This window comes from Gadus morhua, chromosome 5, assembly GCF_902167405.1.
Source record: "Gadus morhua chromosome 5, gadMor3.0, whole genome shotgun sequence".
Classification (NCBI taxonomy): Eukaryota; Metazoa; Chordata; class Actinopteri; order Gadiformes; family Gadidae; genus Gadus; species Gadus morhua.
The window spans coordinates 14,623,253-14,640,923 of NC_044052.1; the positions used below are offsets into that span (position 1 = coordinate 14,623,253).

General features: G+C 45.1%; 1 protein-coding gene across 6 annotated transcripts in view; it reads right to left on the bottom strand.

Annotated features, from left to right (window-relative positions):
- Window positions 1-17,454, bottom strand: part of tnika (TRAF2 and NCK interacting kinase a) — a 64,341-nt gene extending 46,887 nt beyond the window's left edge. For 4 of the 6 annotated variants that reach the window (XM_030356161.1, XM_030356159.1, XM_030356160.1 and 1 more), the window contains exons 1-2: window positions 16,989-17,454; window positions 6,509-6,574 (exon numbers count right to left, since the gene is read on the bottom strand). In XM_030356161.1, coding sequence (XP_030212021.1) covers window positions 6,509-6,574; window positions 16,989-17,045 — 123 coding nt within the window. In that variant the 5' untranslated portion in view covers window positions 17,046-17,454. The remainder of the gene's footprint in view (window positions 1-6,508; window positions 6,575-16,988) is intronic. The other 2 variants (XM_030356163.1, XM_030356162.1) reach the window with 1 other exon arrangement.
- Window positions 17,455-17,671: the final 217 nt, after the last annotated feature.

A 17,671-nucleotide genomic window follows, 5' to 3' on the forward strand; every position in this document is an offset into this window, starting at 1 on the left:
GAATCTGAAACATGCGTCAACGTTACTGGCCAGCCAGCCGGACACTATCGCTCACAGACCAATACAGCTAACGGAGAAGGCAACGAAGGAAATGCAGGCCTGCTAAACAAAAGTGATGAAATAAACTACAGAAGCAGTATGAAAGGGGGCTGTGTGTTCTTATATTTATTATAAATAGACATCACGTTTTTTGTGTACAGTTGGGGAGCATCAGCAGAGCTTTAATTGTTTTTGGTGATAAAGCCTGGTGTTTCAGAAGGCCTCTTTGCTGTGTGCAACACCAGCATGAACGCATCGTCTCAGACAGCGATTTGCATGCTTGAGACCTTGTCATTACATTCTTCCCAGTACGAAAAGCAAGTGTGTTCTCCTCAAGAACACAGGTCCATTCTTTGCATTCTTGGTATTGAGAAAGGCCCCCCAAGAAGTCAAATGAGTCTGACTCAGGCCAGGTGAGGCTGCTTAAACAGGCCCTCAACCACACACACACACACACACACACAACAGATGCTAATGCCTCCTTGAGTTTTCCACTCTTTCAAATACTCCCACCGTGACAATGAGAAACAATCCTCGGGGTTTTCAAGGTAAAGAGGTAATGGCAGAAGTGGCTCCCTTTGCTTGAAAGTACACTGGATTGTCACCAGAGAGATCTACCACCCACCCACCCACCCACGCACACAAACGCACACACAGCTATGCCAAAGGGAGAACTGTGATGGGACCACAAAGCGGAACAATATTCCAGCTGCTACCAGCTGGTAGAAACAAGTGACACCAAAATGGAAACAGATCTTTGCTGGCATGACAAGAAATCTTGACAAGCGCTGTGAGGAAGCAGGGCTACGACAAGGCACTGGATGATTGCACACATTCGCCTACTTTGTAAAATAAAAGTACATGCCTATTGAAATCAATATATATTATTATTGTGATTACGGTCGAAGTATTAGAAGTTGTAGTAGTAGTAGTAGTAGTACTATATAGCAGTATAGCCGCATCGTATTTATTCACGGTGCTGCAGACTAGCTATGGGAACACATTCTCACATACTGAGGGTATGTGTGCAGATACTCAATGCCTCTTATAAATCCTGCAGACGACCTTCACTTTGTGAGTGTGAGCAGAAAGGGTAAGAGAAGAGATATGCAGGGAGGGAAATCACACTGCAGGTAAAGTATTTTAGGACAGACAAAACAGAGAGAAAGAGCCAGAGGTAGTAACGATGAGAAGAGCTGAAGCACGAGAAAGGAAACAGAAGGGGAATGTTGACGAAGCTGTTCTTTAAACCCCTCTACCCTTCTGTGCCTCTAGTCATGCGTGGGGTAGAGCAAAGGCATCGCCATGGTAACAAGTCTACTGCCAGCGTGGCTGTGATGTCATGATGGAATCCCCTCCCCAAGTGTCTGCTCTGTCTCAACGTCACATCCACCGCTGTGGTGTTCCCATCAAAGATAAAAGGGAACACACACGCCAACCTTTCCTCCCCCCCCCCCCCACTTACACGCCCCCCCCTCCAGCTGGACCACTCAAACAAACACAAGCACACACACACACACACAGCCACCGAGGCAGTAAACGGAAAGAACACACTACTGCCCTTTTTAGATGGCTGCTCTCCCAGTGGGAGAGCTCATACGGATCGACCCAACCGTGCGAAAAATGACTCGCAGGACAAAATACATACAGTCCTATACAGTCCCCCATCGTCAGATCCCTGAGTGGGCGTGTTTCAGAGGCAGTGTTAGTGACAGAGATGGAATGTTTGTGTGCATGCATGTGCATGCGTAAGAGTGCCTGCATGAGCATACTCTCTCTCTCTGTGTGTGTGTGTGTGTGTGTGTGTGTGTGTGTGTGTGTGTGTGTGTGTGTGTGTGTGTGTGTGTGTGTGTGTGTGTGTGTGTGTGTGTGTGTGTGTGTGTGTGTGTGTGTGTGTGTGTGTGTGTGTGTGTGTGTGTGTGTGTGTGTGTGTGTGTCTTTGAATGAGTGTGTGCAAGTGAGCGAGAAGGGCGTGTGTTTGCTTACAACAGAGAGTGGAGGGAACGGGGGTTGTATAAGTGGTGAATATTTAAAGAGAGCGAAGAGCACTTTGCCTGAGGAGAGGAGAGGAAGTGTTCTGTCACCAGACACACACACACATTGGTCCCTTCTCCTCCCACCCCTCCTCCTCCCTCTCTGCGTCCTCTGTTCAAAGCACGTCGGATGCTCGACAGCCAGAGATACGACACACCAACACAGAAACACACACACCAGTAGCAGAGCAAGTTAAAGTCGGGCACAGAGGCATCGCAAAACCCAGATAACTTGCATCTAATATACGCTTTTAAGTAAAAGTTTTATGTAACTATACAACAAAATACAAGGGAAAACGTTCCTGCCTGCACAGCACACATGGTGCAGTACAGCACGCGATCATGTCAATCTGGAATCCCCTTAGACTAATGGGCATCGGGGCAGGTAGGGTACATACATACTAACTCCAGTTCCATGTACAATTAGTTTACAATGCTGCACTGTTGACAAGTGATTGACGATGACCTATGGATTTTCCGGTGCAATTGTTGATGAAAGATCTCCGACTTGCTAAAAATGAATTGGACGGTAACAGTTGGCCCACCCGGATTGAGTGCAGCATGCTAACTCAAGGTTTTCAGCACGGCCACGTTGCTTGGCCTCCCGTATTGCTGCTCGCAGCTTTCTCGAGAGCCGCTCATTCAAACACCTTTCCATTCAACACCACACTTCCTTGGGCTCTCAGCGATACACACGCCAAGTGTGCGGTCGATCGACTGAAAGCTCAGTCGGGAAAACTGAAGGACATACAGAGACTCCCCCGATGGTGGTTAAGAGTCATGTAACGCTTGTGTATCCAGCAACCGAGCACAGTGACCAAGTGGCCCACCGGCAACAGACTGGCTTCCCTAGGCCTGTTGCCGAGTTCAACACATGCTACACATTGGTCCGTGCGTCCGTCGGGACGTCCACCGGGAGAACACTAACCTCCATGTTCCCAAATTCCCAAAGGTCAGTATGCATGTCATTCTGCAAAATTACTGAGTTTTTCATTTTCATTCAGCAGTTTCTTGAGCTATACAAGTCAGTTACAAAAACTAAACCTGATCACTATACTCCGTGCTTTATAGGTTAGCCTGACGGACAAAGCTCAGCAAAGTTTAAAGCAACTCTCCCTGACCGATATTGTGTGTGATCTGTGTATTTAGTGTGTCAGGATGAGTGTGTATGAAAGAGAGAGAGGGAGCGGGACAGGGTGGGAGAGAGAGGGAGAGAGACTAGAAAGCAGATGTGTATCATTTAACTAGATGGAGGAGTGAACGGGTGATAAAAACGTTATCTCCGGCTCCCAGACACGCTCTACTGCAGACACGCATTACGTCCATTACTGGGTCGACTATTAACCACCACCGTAGAAACACTAGGCCCTTGCTGATGCTGCTACAAACACACATAATCACCCATATGAATACACATATAGATAAACACACACACACACACACACACACACACACACACACACACACACACACACACACACACACACACACACACACACACACACACACACACACACACACACACACACACACACACACACCTCTTTAGGGCCTCTGTTCCATGAAAAGGATCTAGTAGAGTGTAGCAGCATGTGTTCAATTGCATTGGTGCTATTGATGTAACCATAACAAAACTCAGGAGAGCAATTTCAAGAAACTGTTGTATTGAATATGAATCTATTTCTAGAAAAGTATAAGCTATAAGAAGAAACCTTATGAATCCCAGAAGAGAAATCTAAGCAAAGTTAAGGACAGTTATAACATTTGAAATGTTTCAAATAAGAATACATTTACAAGGCGGTGTCAACGCAGGGATTCAAAGACAAAAGAAAAGGATTTTGAAAGCAATGATTGCAGTTCGATAATCTGCTTTGATTTGGGGATAATACTTTTCACCGACAGCTATCACCACGGTCAGTGTTTGGCACCACCAGGCTTGTTTAAATGTTTACTCTGAGACATTGTGGGCTGACAGAAAGGGCGAGAGGCCTAACAGAAGAGGGTGGCATCTCCCCCCCCCTCTCCCCCTCTCCCTCTATCTCTTGTCGTAGCTGTGTCCGTGTACACTGGAAGCGGTCTGGTTGAATGTCAGCCAGTAAATGAGCCATGACTTTCACCAAGACAGCAGTGTCAGCAATAACTATGTGCACATAACTCTCTCCTCTGCTCTCTGCTGATCTCTCCTGTACACACGAACATACAAATGCACACAAAGGCATACACACACACAAACACACACACACACACACTCACTAACACGCAAATGCGTACACACCAGTGGCGGCTGGTGGTTTTTAAAGTGAGGGAGGGAGGAATGCGCGCTTGGTTGCCATTGGCCTGCTTGCACTGATAGTGGCGTATGGTGGCATAAGTATGTGGCACTCAAGTTGTTCCAGGGTGTTTTGGAGGACTACAAAACAGCAGGACGTGATAATGTGAATTGATACAAATCCACCAGTGGCAGCAATGTACTTTGAAAGCTGGTGGGCAGCATGTCTTGGACTACAAGGGCAGAAGGAAAGGATGCAAAGCCATTTGTCAAATCGGGTCTACCATTATTGTTATTATTATTATTTCACAACTATTTACATAGGCTGTAAGACTAAGATTGTTTGAGGCAAACGTGGATGTTAATATGTTATAATATATATGTTTCAGAATGTTGGTCATGGTGTTAAACCAATTAAGATTGAGGGACTTCATTTATAGATCAAGTCCACCCTCGTCGCGGGCTCCGCAGCCCGGCCGCGGGCTACGGAAACGTGAATATAAGCGAACAGAGCCGCACTGTACAGCAACGAACAGTAGCGCACCGCTCGGTGGAAACGAGGCATTCGACTGAGCGGGTTTGTTGGTTCTCGTAGCATAGACTGCTTATTGGTTCGTAGCGCAACCAGGGCTTCAGCCTATTCGTGAATAGACGTAGGCGGGATCCAGAGCCCTTAGCTAGTCACACCCACTCTTTTCAAGGACTTTCCTCCTCTCTCACATTGAACCCCATGTTATTCACCGGCCGCCAACACTTTCGGGGAAATGAATGGGAGTCAACGGAGGCTGAGGGAGGAACGTCCTCCCTGAAGTAATTGTCAATAGGCGATAGGGGGTGCTAATGTCACTTTACCGAGGGAAACAAACATTACATACAAAGGCATTAAAGTAGTCCTATTTAAGGGCATTCATTCATTAAAGTAGTCTGGACAATCTACATTTTATTATTCTCAACTATGTTAAGGATGATCTTCCCCCCTCTCCTCACTGGAGAATCCTCCACTGGCACACCCACCCCCACCCCCACACACCCACACACACACAGCAGATATCTGGACTTTAAGAGAGCAAGTTAAAATCACAGCATCTCCACTAGGGGTGACCTCGGTCCTATGATGATTCAAATCTGAGATAGAAAGATGTTTAGTCTGAATCATCTTTAAAAGTCGGGTCATCTTGTCGGGAAAACTGTGTGTGTGTAACAGAGGGATATTGCATTGGAGGAGTGGGGTCCTAAATGAGGGATACCACATCTATTTTGTCTTCTTTCTTTAATTTGTTATGTTTTGCCTTATTGTTTGTTTGGTCACACCTTTGTGTAATGGTTGTGGCACTGCCCAATCGTTTTCTTTTTGGAGCAGAGCATATTTTAGTCTAGAAGGATACACAATGTCAAGAAAAAGTTAAATGCCTGGCTTCTGCGTCAACAGCAGCTGTCATTGCAGAGTAGTCACGCTGGTGAAAATGATTCTCTCCGTCGGTACTCAGGAGTGCATTTTCGCTGTTCTGCTGAATTTAATGGTGCCGCATTTGTTCTATATGCTGAAACGCATTGTTTGCATGTATTTTAAATGTTCATCAGTCTCACGCTTTTACAGTTTGTTTATGGATGCATGCATTGTCATGATCTGATGTGAATACCTTCCGTCATAAGACAGAACGGAGTCCACTGTTTAATTTCATTGATGTGTTGTATTACGTTCTATAATATTAGTGTTCATTATAGTATATAAAGCCAATAGTAGCCTTATTTTTCTGTCAATTAGAAAGCAGATGCTGACATTAAGTGATGCTCACATTGTATTTGAGCGCTTCAACCACGCATTTTGCACCAAACTATTCTACTTCTTGTGTGACCATCAACAGATAAGGCGAGTACTAGAGACCCATTAAATACACAGAGAAGGAGAGACACACACACACACACACACACACACACACACACACACGTGTATAGACACACACACAAACACACACGTGTATAGACACACCCAAACAGACATGCACATAAACAAACCAAAGCCTGTCTTAATAATAAGGGCGTTATTTAATCAGTGGCAACGGAATAACAACCTGTCAGATTAGTTTCTGAGGGAATGTGACAGTTGGCCAATCGGTGCTAGCCTCAGGGCGAACTGTTTTATAAGTCATCACTATGTCAGACTCACCTTGTACACCTGTCCATATGTGCCTGTTCCGACCAGCTCCACTAGGTCAAAGATGCCAGCCGGATCCTAGAGGGAGACAGGTAAACACAACACAAAATATCAGCAAACAATCTTTCAAGTTGTTTTTCCCTTTTAATAACGTAAAGCAATTTATTCAGGAATATTTGAATAACAAATCAAAATACTAATTTTGGCTCACAAATCTCTATTTAATGCATCCATTCTTCATTTGTTATTTTATTTTCTCATTCACAGTTCAATCTAATCTCAAATTTGAACCGCATCGCTGTACAAATATCTGGAGCCTAAAGGGAAAATAATTGATTGATGACACAGAGAGTACGAGCCAGGGGCCTTGAAGCGGAACGTAAGCCACCACTCATTTGGTGGTGCACACAATTTTAGCCAGGCTTGCTAAAAAACAGAGTAAACAGATGCTACGATCGCCAGCAGAGAACTCTTCACACATCACTTGCTTAGAGCAGAGGCCAGCAAACCCCCCCCCCCCCCCACCTGACCTCAACACACACAAACACCTCTCCATTCCTTTCTGTCGTGTTGCTAAGGGCAATCTCCACAAAAGCTGCCAATCTCCGCTCTCTTCTCTTTGCTCCTTGTTCAACTAAATACACCATCTTTCTCTCACGCCCTCTCTCTCCCCCTCTCTCTCTCCCCCCCTCTCCCCCTCTCTCTCTCTCTCTCTCTCTCTCTCTCCCCCCCCTCTCTCTCTCTCCCCCCCCCTCTCCCTCCCCCTCCCCCTCTCTCCCTCTCCCTCTCTCTCCAGCATTGTGTGGTGCTCTACATCTCTTTATTTCTGACTATGTCTATCTCTCCGTCTCTCACCAGTACAGCGCAGAGGGTAATTCCCTCGCCATCCATTCCTCACCCCGTCCCTGTCCTCAGTCAAACCTGACGAACAGACAGCCGCGTTGCGATAGTTTAATCTCTTCGCCATCACATGTCATAAAGATTCTTCATTTAGAAATACTATTCTTCCTAAATAATAGATTTGAGGTTGAACTCTGTGCACCTCAGGAGACGCATAGGGGTAAGGAGGCCAGGCTACATTTGAGGTCATAAAACCTAATTAATTATCAAACTATCAAAAGAAGGAGGTGCAAGAAACGAAAAGCTCCCGGAACCGGTTTGGAATCACGACTTAGTGCTCATGAGGAGTTATTTGTGGTGAGTCATTTACTTGATGGAGCAACCATGAACCAGGGCAAAACGGCATAACTATTACTAATGCATACCTATTACTAATGCATAACTTTATAACTATTCCAAGCCAAGGCCCATTACGTTGTGTTGTGGTGAAACTGAAGGCTCATGTTGTATTGTCTAAAAGGTCACAACCACAGCCACTGTGGTTGGACGGCTTCATGGAACAAGTTGAAGAGGATTTTTGGGTCATAAACCGGGACTCGCCGCAGCGAACACAATATCAAGTCTGAGCTCTGGAACAATTCCCTTCTCATTGAAACATCGCCTTATGACTTCTTGGGAATCACAAAAAGATGAATGGTCTATCTTATACTCTCTCTCTCTGTCTCAGTTGCATTCTCATTACTGTTCTCACTGCACTCTGCACTGTTGTTCATAATATCAATCTTTCACCCTTGATTTCGCTCCATCTATATCTCCATCCTTGTCCCTCCATACCTATTCCATTCTATCCCTCTGTCCTTCTCTCTTGCTCTTTCTTTCTGTCTCTGTTCCCCCGTTTGCTTGTCTCTCTCATCAATGCAGTCTGCTGTATCCTTAAAAGAAGGCAATGCGCTCAGTCTTTTTTTTTTTAACTCTGCTTCCTTTTCCTGTCGTGATTCAACTCTTTCCCCCCCCTCTCCTTTTCAGAGTAGGACACACAGCATTGCACAGAGTAACACACGTTTTGAAATAGAAAACAAATATGAACAACATGTCATATATGTACACGTATACTGCTCATTGCTGTGTGTGTGTGTGTGTGTGTGTGTGTGTGTGTGTGTGTGTGTGTGTGTGTGTGTGTGTGTGTGTGTGTGTGTGTGTGTGTGTGTGTGTGTGTGTGTGTGTGTGTGTGTGTTAGGCTGCAGAATATATGACTGCACAGAGCAGCATTCTCAGAGCTGAGGTTCTTTCTACCTTGCAGCTGGTAACATCATACTACTCAATTTCTCTCCTTCATATTCCCTTTTATTTGCGGCCTGTGTTGTGAGCATTTCTATTTCACAAATCAAGCATGAATATAAAATACACCAGTTATTAAGAACACACAAATGCATACATATCAGGAGTCCCTACCAACCTTTCACTCTCTCTATCCCTCTCTTTGACATAACAAAGCCCCAGCCACTGACAGGACTGCACACACACACACACACACTTCCTCCTTCCCTACCCAGGCCCAACTGAGCAGGAAGAGCATTAAGGAGAATAAGGGAGGGAGAGAGGGACGACGGAGACAGAGATAGACAGAAAGAATGTGAGACAGGTGAAAAGGAGAGGAGAGGAAGAGACAAAGTAGAGAGAGATAAAGGAGGGAGAGAAGGAGAGGAGGAGCCCGGGAGAGAAAGAGACGGAGAGCAAGACAGTGAAATAAGACAGAGACAGAGAGAACACATGCAGCCAGAAATCAAACATTCTGTCCTGTTTAGGGCAAAATGCTATTTGGCCCTAAACAGAGAATAGACAGTGGCAGAATACCTGAGCACTTTGAATGATCTAACATTTACAAAAGGAAATTCTTGACTATGCACCGACTCGCCATCGAGAGAGTTAGCCACATGCAGACCTGGCTACAAAGGGAAGACAGACACCCACTGCAGTGCACCCACTACACACACACAATGAGGTGGAAACTGAGCTGCACTTTCACCTGACAACTGTACCAATGCATCAGAGACACTTCCAGAAAGATTTTGAAAACATTACAAGTAAAGGAAAAACCTCCATATATGCTGGATGAAGTCCAGCAATGAGCCAACACAGCAGCGAGACTGGCAACAGGAAGCGGAAATTGAAGCAATATTTACTCGCGCAAGTTTGACCGCATGAACCACAAGCGTCTAGTCGCGTGAAGAAGGAGGGACATAGCTCGCATGAACGCCAACATTGCCGTCTGCCAGCCGGCCGAGATAACAAACAACACCATGACTTGTTGTGGAAGTTGAATAGACGTCAGAGACGTCGGGAGTACCCAAGAGCAAATATATTTTACAGCAGAAGCCCAATGTTATAGATTGTCATTTTATAGGTTTGATTATGCTGTATTTGATTGCCATGTTGCAACGTTTACTCATCATTCTATATATTGTATGTGCATTTGTAGTTTTCGTTGTTATTTCACACTTGCTTTGGCAATCCAAAGTGTGTATGTTTTCCATGCGCATAAAGCCAATGGCACTTTGAACTGAGTTGTATTGAGACACAGAGAAAGAGACAGAGCCAGAGAGCGGGCGAGAGAGAAGGAGAGGAAGAGACAGCAATAAAGCACTCTGCTGCTCTATTTCATACATGTCCTCAGGCTGGATGGTAAAAATATACCACAAGATCATTCATATTTTATAGGCCACTCACTCAAGAGCTTCTTAACCAGCTCAGCCCCTGTGTATGTCCACATGCATGAATGTTTGCATGTGTGCAAGTATGTATATGAGGGTCTGTGTGTGTGTGAGGGAGGGAGGGGATGGGGAGGTTATGCGTCTGCATGTGCATATGGTCCAATGTGAGGGACCATTTGCGGGGATGGGGGGGTTGTTTGTATGCACGTGTCTCAATGTGGTCTGGGTAATGTGTGAGAATGCATCTGTGTGCGAGGAGTTGTGTATGCATCTGTATAGTTGTGGGTTAGCCTGACCTTGTGTGTGGTTTATGTATAAATGTGTGTGCACGTGTGAGCAGGTAGAAGCCTGTATGTGTGTGCGTGTGTGTGCTGGGGTGTGTGTTGGGGGTTTTGTGACTACATGTGTATTGGGTTATACTTCTTCTGTAAGGGTTTCTTCACACACACACAACATGATTCACTCACCACCAGGGAGGTCAGGTGGTGGTAGTCATGTGACATAGAGGAAGTACGCACGCGCGCGTGTGTGATACATGATGCTGTATATGGTCAAATCAAAAATGCTTCGACTGGTTGTCATGTCTATCGTTCATCATTTTTTTTGCCATGGTTGAAGAGTTTAGGAAAGGACTTAAACCTGGACTTGGAAGGCTGGCCAGGCTAGTCCTGTAGTTTGAGATTAAGAACCTATGACCCATGCCATTCAGCAACCTATGACCTTTTCCAACCCACTACCTCACGATCTTATGTGTGTGCGCGCGCTTGTGTCAACCCATGACCTTACGATCATATGTGCACACACACACACACGCACACGTTAACAGGAAGCCTAGGGATTAGCAGGAAAAGTAAGATTGAGTTGTTTTGAAAACGAGACGTGACATTAATCCTAGTGCAACACAAAAGGAGCAAGGGTGTTGATTATTTTGGATATCTCCCGGGATGCACGCAGCCCTCATAAAGCGGCCAAAAGAGGCGCGTGTTAGATGTTCAAATTGAGGCCCATGGTGAAGGACTGACATCGGAAGAGAGATTGATCGAGAGCAAAGTTGGAGATGTGCGTGTGAGAGATGTGTATTGATTGGCTGGCCCACTGGAGAGGGATATTTTGCATGGTACATTTTGAACTGATGTAGGAACCCGACAGAAACAAGCCAGGACCATGTCCAGAGACAGAAAGGTTTAAAAAGAACTTCGTGTTTTTTTTGAGGAATGGGTCTGTCCATGCTAACAATTTGTCCAGCAATTTTCCAAAAAGCTGTGAAACGATTTCCCCATAGTAGTTCATGCCAGCATTTCCTGATTCATCCACATTGGGGGATATTTTCCAAAAGTTCCAATTTCAGTGGTGGAACTGTGAGCCAAAGTGCAAAAATGACAGAAAAATATGTGTTTTTTCATTTAGTAGGCATGGCATGGACACGGCCTGAATCTCAGGCTTGTGGTCCTTGTAAAGACTTTACTAAGAAAACAACCTGAGCCACTTCTCCAAGTTGCCATTCTAAAAGTATCTCTCTTTGGCCCCAGAATAGGCGTTCCACTCTGTCAGACAAGGCTATATTTGTTTCTCTTCAACCCACTTCATTAAATATAACCATGACTGGCATAAATTATTACAAAAACTGGTCGTCTGTTGGAATATGACATAATCGCAAATTAATCTCCAGCAAAAATAGAATCGATCTTTTCTCTCTGCCTTAACATCTAATACATATATGACGTGATGATGAATAAATCCACGAGGATACATGTACGGTGACCCCACAACAAGCCCCCTTATTCCCCAGGCATCCCAGTAAGGTAGGGTGAGGTCCGAGTTCACTGAGATGAGAGATCGAGGGAAAAAGAGACACAGAGAGAGGGAGGGAGACGGAGAGAGGGCGAGAGAGAGAGAGAGATACAGGGTGCTTATCAAACAAGGGGCCCTAAAGAGGTGGAGAAGAGGATCATGGCGACGTTAGAGGGATCTCAGTAGCCCTCCACCTCCACACCTGCCATGAAACCACTTCAACCGCTCCACCTAACAGACCTTGCAGCACAAACACACAGTTTCATAGGCCTTTTTAAGACCATCACATCCATTCCCTGCTCCGTCAACCCCGTCTCCCTGCCTTTGACGAGTTATTTCAGTAACCTTTATCTCCGCAACTGTTTGGAAGCATTGTTGCAGTTGCAAGATGTTGACATTTACCCACAACAAAAGTACATGACGCATGGCGAACTGAACATGCATTGCATTGGTTGTACGGCACATGTCATATTAAACTAGATATTTGATTATTTGAGCATTTTAAATGGACGACTTGGTCAACCTCCAGTATACTCAGATTAGCTCATTCTCAGTCTGTTATCCCTCCTTCCCATCCACCCATGCAAAAATGTATCTCACCCTCCCCAATATCCATCACCTTCCCCCACAAAACGGAAATCTGTTGGGAATAAAGAGCTTCTCAAAAATAAAATCGTTCCCTTTACCCGTTGACTCGCTGCCCTGCTGGGGCGAGTCCCCTAGAACTCCCGCCAGCAAGGTCCTGCTATGCGCTTGTTTATACTCCTGATCCTTCTGAATACAGTAGGTCGGAACTTGCCTGCGTGCATGTGTGTGTGTGTGTGTGTGTGGGTTGGGAGAGAGTGCCAAAGAACGAAAGAGTAAAGAGAGTGTGTGTGTGTGTGTGAGAGCCTGTGCAGCGATGTCCATAAATGTCGCTAAACTCTGTGTAACCTCCAGGCCTCGACTTCCATCTATTTTATGAAGATTAGGAGGACTGGATACCAATGAATGGACGGTTGTTATTTTGTGCATTCTTGGTCCAACCATGGTTAAGCCTCCATGCATATGGGCACCATATTGTGGACATGAATGACAACTTGTTGTAGTGGAAGCATTGAAGCACCTGCTCTTAACATTAAAGTATTTGACCATCTTTTATTATGGCTGCCACATGAGGACACTTCAGTAACTCTTTACAGTAAAAAAGGTACATTACTTATTGCAGTTAATAGCCTTATTATCTAGCATTGGCCTAAGGGTTGGGATAAAGGTTAAATTAATGTTTAAATGAAAACCGTCTTTGACATGAACACCACAAGTAAATGATAAGTAGACCACTATTTAACTGTCAATTAAGCGTTAATTAATGCCACTTAATTACATTAATGTTTAGTTGATGTACCCTAATTGTAAAGTGTTAGATACTTCGGGGTAATTTCACTAAGTAAGGAACCTTCCAGAGAGAGAGAGAGAGCGAGAGAGAGACAGACATTTGGCCACATGTCAGTCATACAGTATAGCGCCCATTCATGAATTAGCACTGTGTATGTCCCGGGGCAGCTCGCTGGCCCTGTTGCCATGACGCCCATTCTAAAGGGGCCGAAGAATGCAGGGTTTACTGGGCGAAGGAAGTGCAGAAATGGGGGCAATGGGGGGGAGGAGACCAGGGGGGTGTCTGAGGATTAAACTAGTTTATCTGCTGGTCACATCCCCCCCTTTCTTTTAACCAATCAGCAGTCTCCTATCATATGTTCTTAGTAGTATTTTACCCTCCATTGTATCCGTCATAATCTCATATATTTATTTCTCTTCACTGTCTTGGTGTGTGGCTATGTCTGCCTTTCTGTCTCTTTAACTACTTGCTTCTATGGGAGAAATTGACGATGATCTTGCCTTCTATGCTATATGAAATAAGCATGACCTCACTCTTTTTATAATTCTCTGCACCTCACACCTGACATATTGACTGTGTGACACGTGTGTGTTTGTGTGTGTGTGACACGTGTGTGTGTGTGTGTGTGTGTGTGTGTGTGTGTTTCCTGCTGGTTCCCCATCTGTTGCTTTCCTCAGCTGAGACATGGCGGCTGATACCTTTGACCGCTGCAAGTGTGTGTGCTTTCTCTGTGTGACTATGGACTCTACCACACACTAAAGCACAGCACAGGTGCTGCAGGTGGGTTTGTGACATGGGTCAATGTCAGGAAAAGAAAAGCCCTGGAATATATGCTTGTTTGTGAGGGCCACAGAACTGGTGGTAACCATTCATATATCAACACCTCCGGTAATTATAGCTCCCACTTTTTATGTATAAGTGATCTGTGTCTGTGTGTGTCTGCGTGTCTGTGTGAGTGTGTGTGCGGTCAGAGCCAGCTGACCCATTTCCTGTCTAGTCAGTCAAGTGGCAGACTAACTATCCGTCAGGCTACGGCCTGTGCACGTGTATGTGTGTCACACTGGGGGTTGGGAATTTGGATACGTTATGACCCTGTTTATTTCGAGACTGCATCTTTGTCGGTTCTAAGCAAGCGTAACACACACACACACACACACACACACACAAATAAGACAACAAAAATAATGTGATAAAACGACACAAAAAGGCATGCAGGATAGATCAATTAAAAAGAGAGAGCAGGAAGGAAGAGGAGGATGGAAGGACCAGGGGCCAGAATCACAAAAATATCTTACGAACAAAAATCCTCGTCACTTGCGTTTGTTTCATGAAATTGGACTAAGGAAGAAAGTTAAAGTTGCGATGATTAAGATTGAGGCACCCCCAGTGAGAAGGTGGGATTCAGAAAATTAAATAAAAGTCTTCTGTCCACTCCAACTGGGTGTACAACTGGGTTTAGGGGTTTAGGGAGTGTCCATAGTACCATCCTCATAAAAAAAGAGAGGTACAGTCTGGCTACTGGCCAGCATCTTTTATGTGCAGAATAGATCGTTATAGGGTGTGATTTTATTGATGACACTATTGAAGAAAAAGGAATTAAGCATTGACTTAAGATTTTTCATGGTTATTCTTAACTACCTGCTGGTTGAACCGGTAAACTGGCTTTAAGAAAACTGGTAGAGTGGGTGTTGTTGAAGACTGGCTAAAGCAGCCTTTCCTCAAATTAGTATGACTAATTAGACTCTGGGGCTAAACACCTGTGGTGCATTGGACGATCAGACAAACAGGTTAAACCAGGCATCACCCCACACCAGCATGGAGATCTGACATGGCAGCATAGAGCACCGGCTTGGGCTGAAGCAAAATGCAACAAAAGGTGTCCTGGTGTCCAAGGCGCCCAGTACAGTCACCTAGGTGGAGTGTTTCAGCCACCTAGTTGATATCTAGCAGGTTGAACTGCTACACTAAATGTATCTTAAGGAGGGTCATCTTTCTTCCTGGAAAGTCATGATTCATAAGTTCTGCCTTGCTTTTAATCGGAAGTACCGATTTTTTTTATTGCTTCTATTAAGAATGCGTTATTCCATTGGATGCTATGCTAATGACACATATTGTTCATCATTTCTCAGGATTTCACTTTTTTTGAGATTGCAAGTGATGGATTTACACGCGGCCCAAAACTGACACATACGCGCCAAAAGGAAGACTACTCAAGAAAAGAGTCTGTAGTTTAAAAAAAGGACGTTCTTAAGAGATGAAACATCATTTAAGAAAATATCTTTTTCAGAGGAACCTTATCATTGAATTCCTTCAGAGAAAACTTATCTTTGAATTGTAGAGGAACAAGAGGAACAACAGGACGTGTCTGAACAGGTTTTAATCCACATCATTTATGGTGGCATCTGAACATGGTGATTGCCATCGCCATAACTTAGTCCCAATTTCTAACGAAACACCCTTATCTGGAAATGTATTCCTTGGAAAATACCTCATGGAGTCATGACATGGACTCACATGTGAATTAGAAACCCTTTTTTTTTTTTTTATTGTATTGCCTTCGTGCTATTGAATTGATTTATTCAGAGCACGTTAACTCACAAACCCTGAAGTTGAAAAACGACCGGGTGTACTTACAAGGAAAACGATGCAGGACCAGATAAGAAATTACAGCTGGACAAAGGAGAGAAAAACACACGCGTTTCCCAGGGACACAAGAGGGGCCTGAGTGTGTGATGTTTTGGTTGTGCTCGCTTAGCTCTGAGAGCAGCATACAGGTCATCAATGGCGATCGTTTTCCTGTGTGCCTCCACAACCTTTACCAGAATACATCTGGATATCACTTCCCCACACACACGTACACGTACACGTACACGCACACACACACACACACACACACACACACACACACACACACACACACACACACACACACACACACAAACAAACCAAGATATAGGCACCATTAACACATCAATACACAATTTGCCTGCAGAGACAGTATATATGTCCGTTTGTGTCAGTGAATTTAGCATGTAAAGGCTGGGGTCTGAGAAGGGGCAGTCTTAGTAAGGGACCACAGGTTCAAGGCATCGTCCGAAGAAGAGATGGCGATAACACAGACCCATCTGCCACTGAGAAAGTGGGTAGGATTTGGGTATGAAACGTGGGTGTTTGTGAAAGAGTGTAGCCTACATCTGAGATGTAGCTTCACGTTGTTACATCAAAAGACACAAGCACACACACCTCAGTCTCGCTTTCGGATGTGAATGAGGAGAATCGACAGTGTGGGCGAAGGAATTGGGATAAATTCCACCGCTGTCTGCATCGCGGCTATTATGCCTATAATAGGCGAGGCCGTTGACAAAAACAACAAGACTATTGAGGTCAGCGAAACATCACAGCAGCTATAATCCCCATATATCCCCCAATACTACTACTTTGATTCCTATGACTCCTGTCTTGTATGAGGAAAAGGCATTACAATGACAACTGGGCAAGCTGAAATGTTTTGTATTATTTCAGGCTAGATAAGATCATGTCTGTCTGTCCGTCTGTCTACATCACTATTATGAAGATCTAGAATTTAACACATCGGAGCGGCTTTTGGTTGCCTTCGATGAGCTTTGCTGGCGAGAAATCCAGTGTATTGGAGCGCGTGTCTGTCGTCAGGGGCAAAGAACAGCAGAATCGCAAACACACACAGCGCCAACATAGCCTGTATTAGATGATTAGTTTGGATTAAGAAAGAATACAAAATAAAATGTTAGCGGCTTACCCTCAGAGCGGACAGGTCTATTTCGTCTAGACTCCGGGCCGGCGACTCGCTCGCCATGTTGGGGAGGGGGTATCAGCACTTGTCAGTCCCCTGAATTTCCCGACACACCACACACACACACGCACACACGCACACACGCACACGCACACGGCCGCTGCTGTGCCGGATGGTGTGTGGCTCCTGTGGTTAGATCGCCCCGCACTCTCTCCCGGGTGATCGACCGATGGCAAAGCCCTGTTTGTCAGGTTTCTCACCGTGGACCAGAACAGGGGGTGCTAAAGCGCAACCACGCGGACGATGCACAAAACCGACGAGTCAATCCCCACACCAGGGTCCATGGTTGTTCAAGTAGAAAAAAAACAAAGTGTGATGCTCTGACACGGCGGTAACGGTTTCTCACTAGTACTTGATAGTTACGCACTGGAGTGCCTGCTGTGTGACAGTTACAGCAGCACGAATGTAGAGGGTAAAGTGGAGGGGTGGGGAAGCAACGCCTATTGGAGGAAGGGCCCTCGGTGATGGAGGCGGGCCTCACAAGCTAGCCAATCGGAATAAAGACTACAACCCCCAGAAGCGTTCGTTACATGTGTTTAAATTTGACAGGTGAACTCTTGTCACCAATACGGCCATGTTAGGCAACGGATGTGTAATTTGTAAGCCTCTGGCATTGGTTTCTCCGGAAA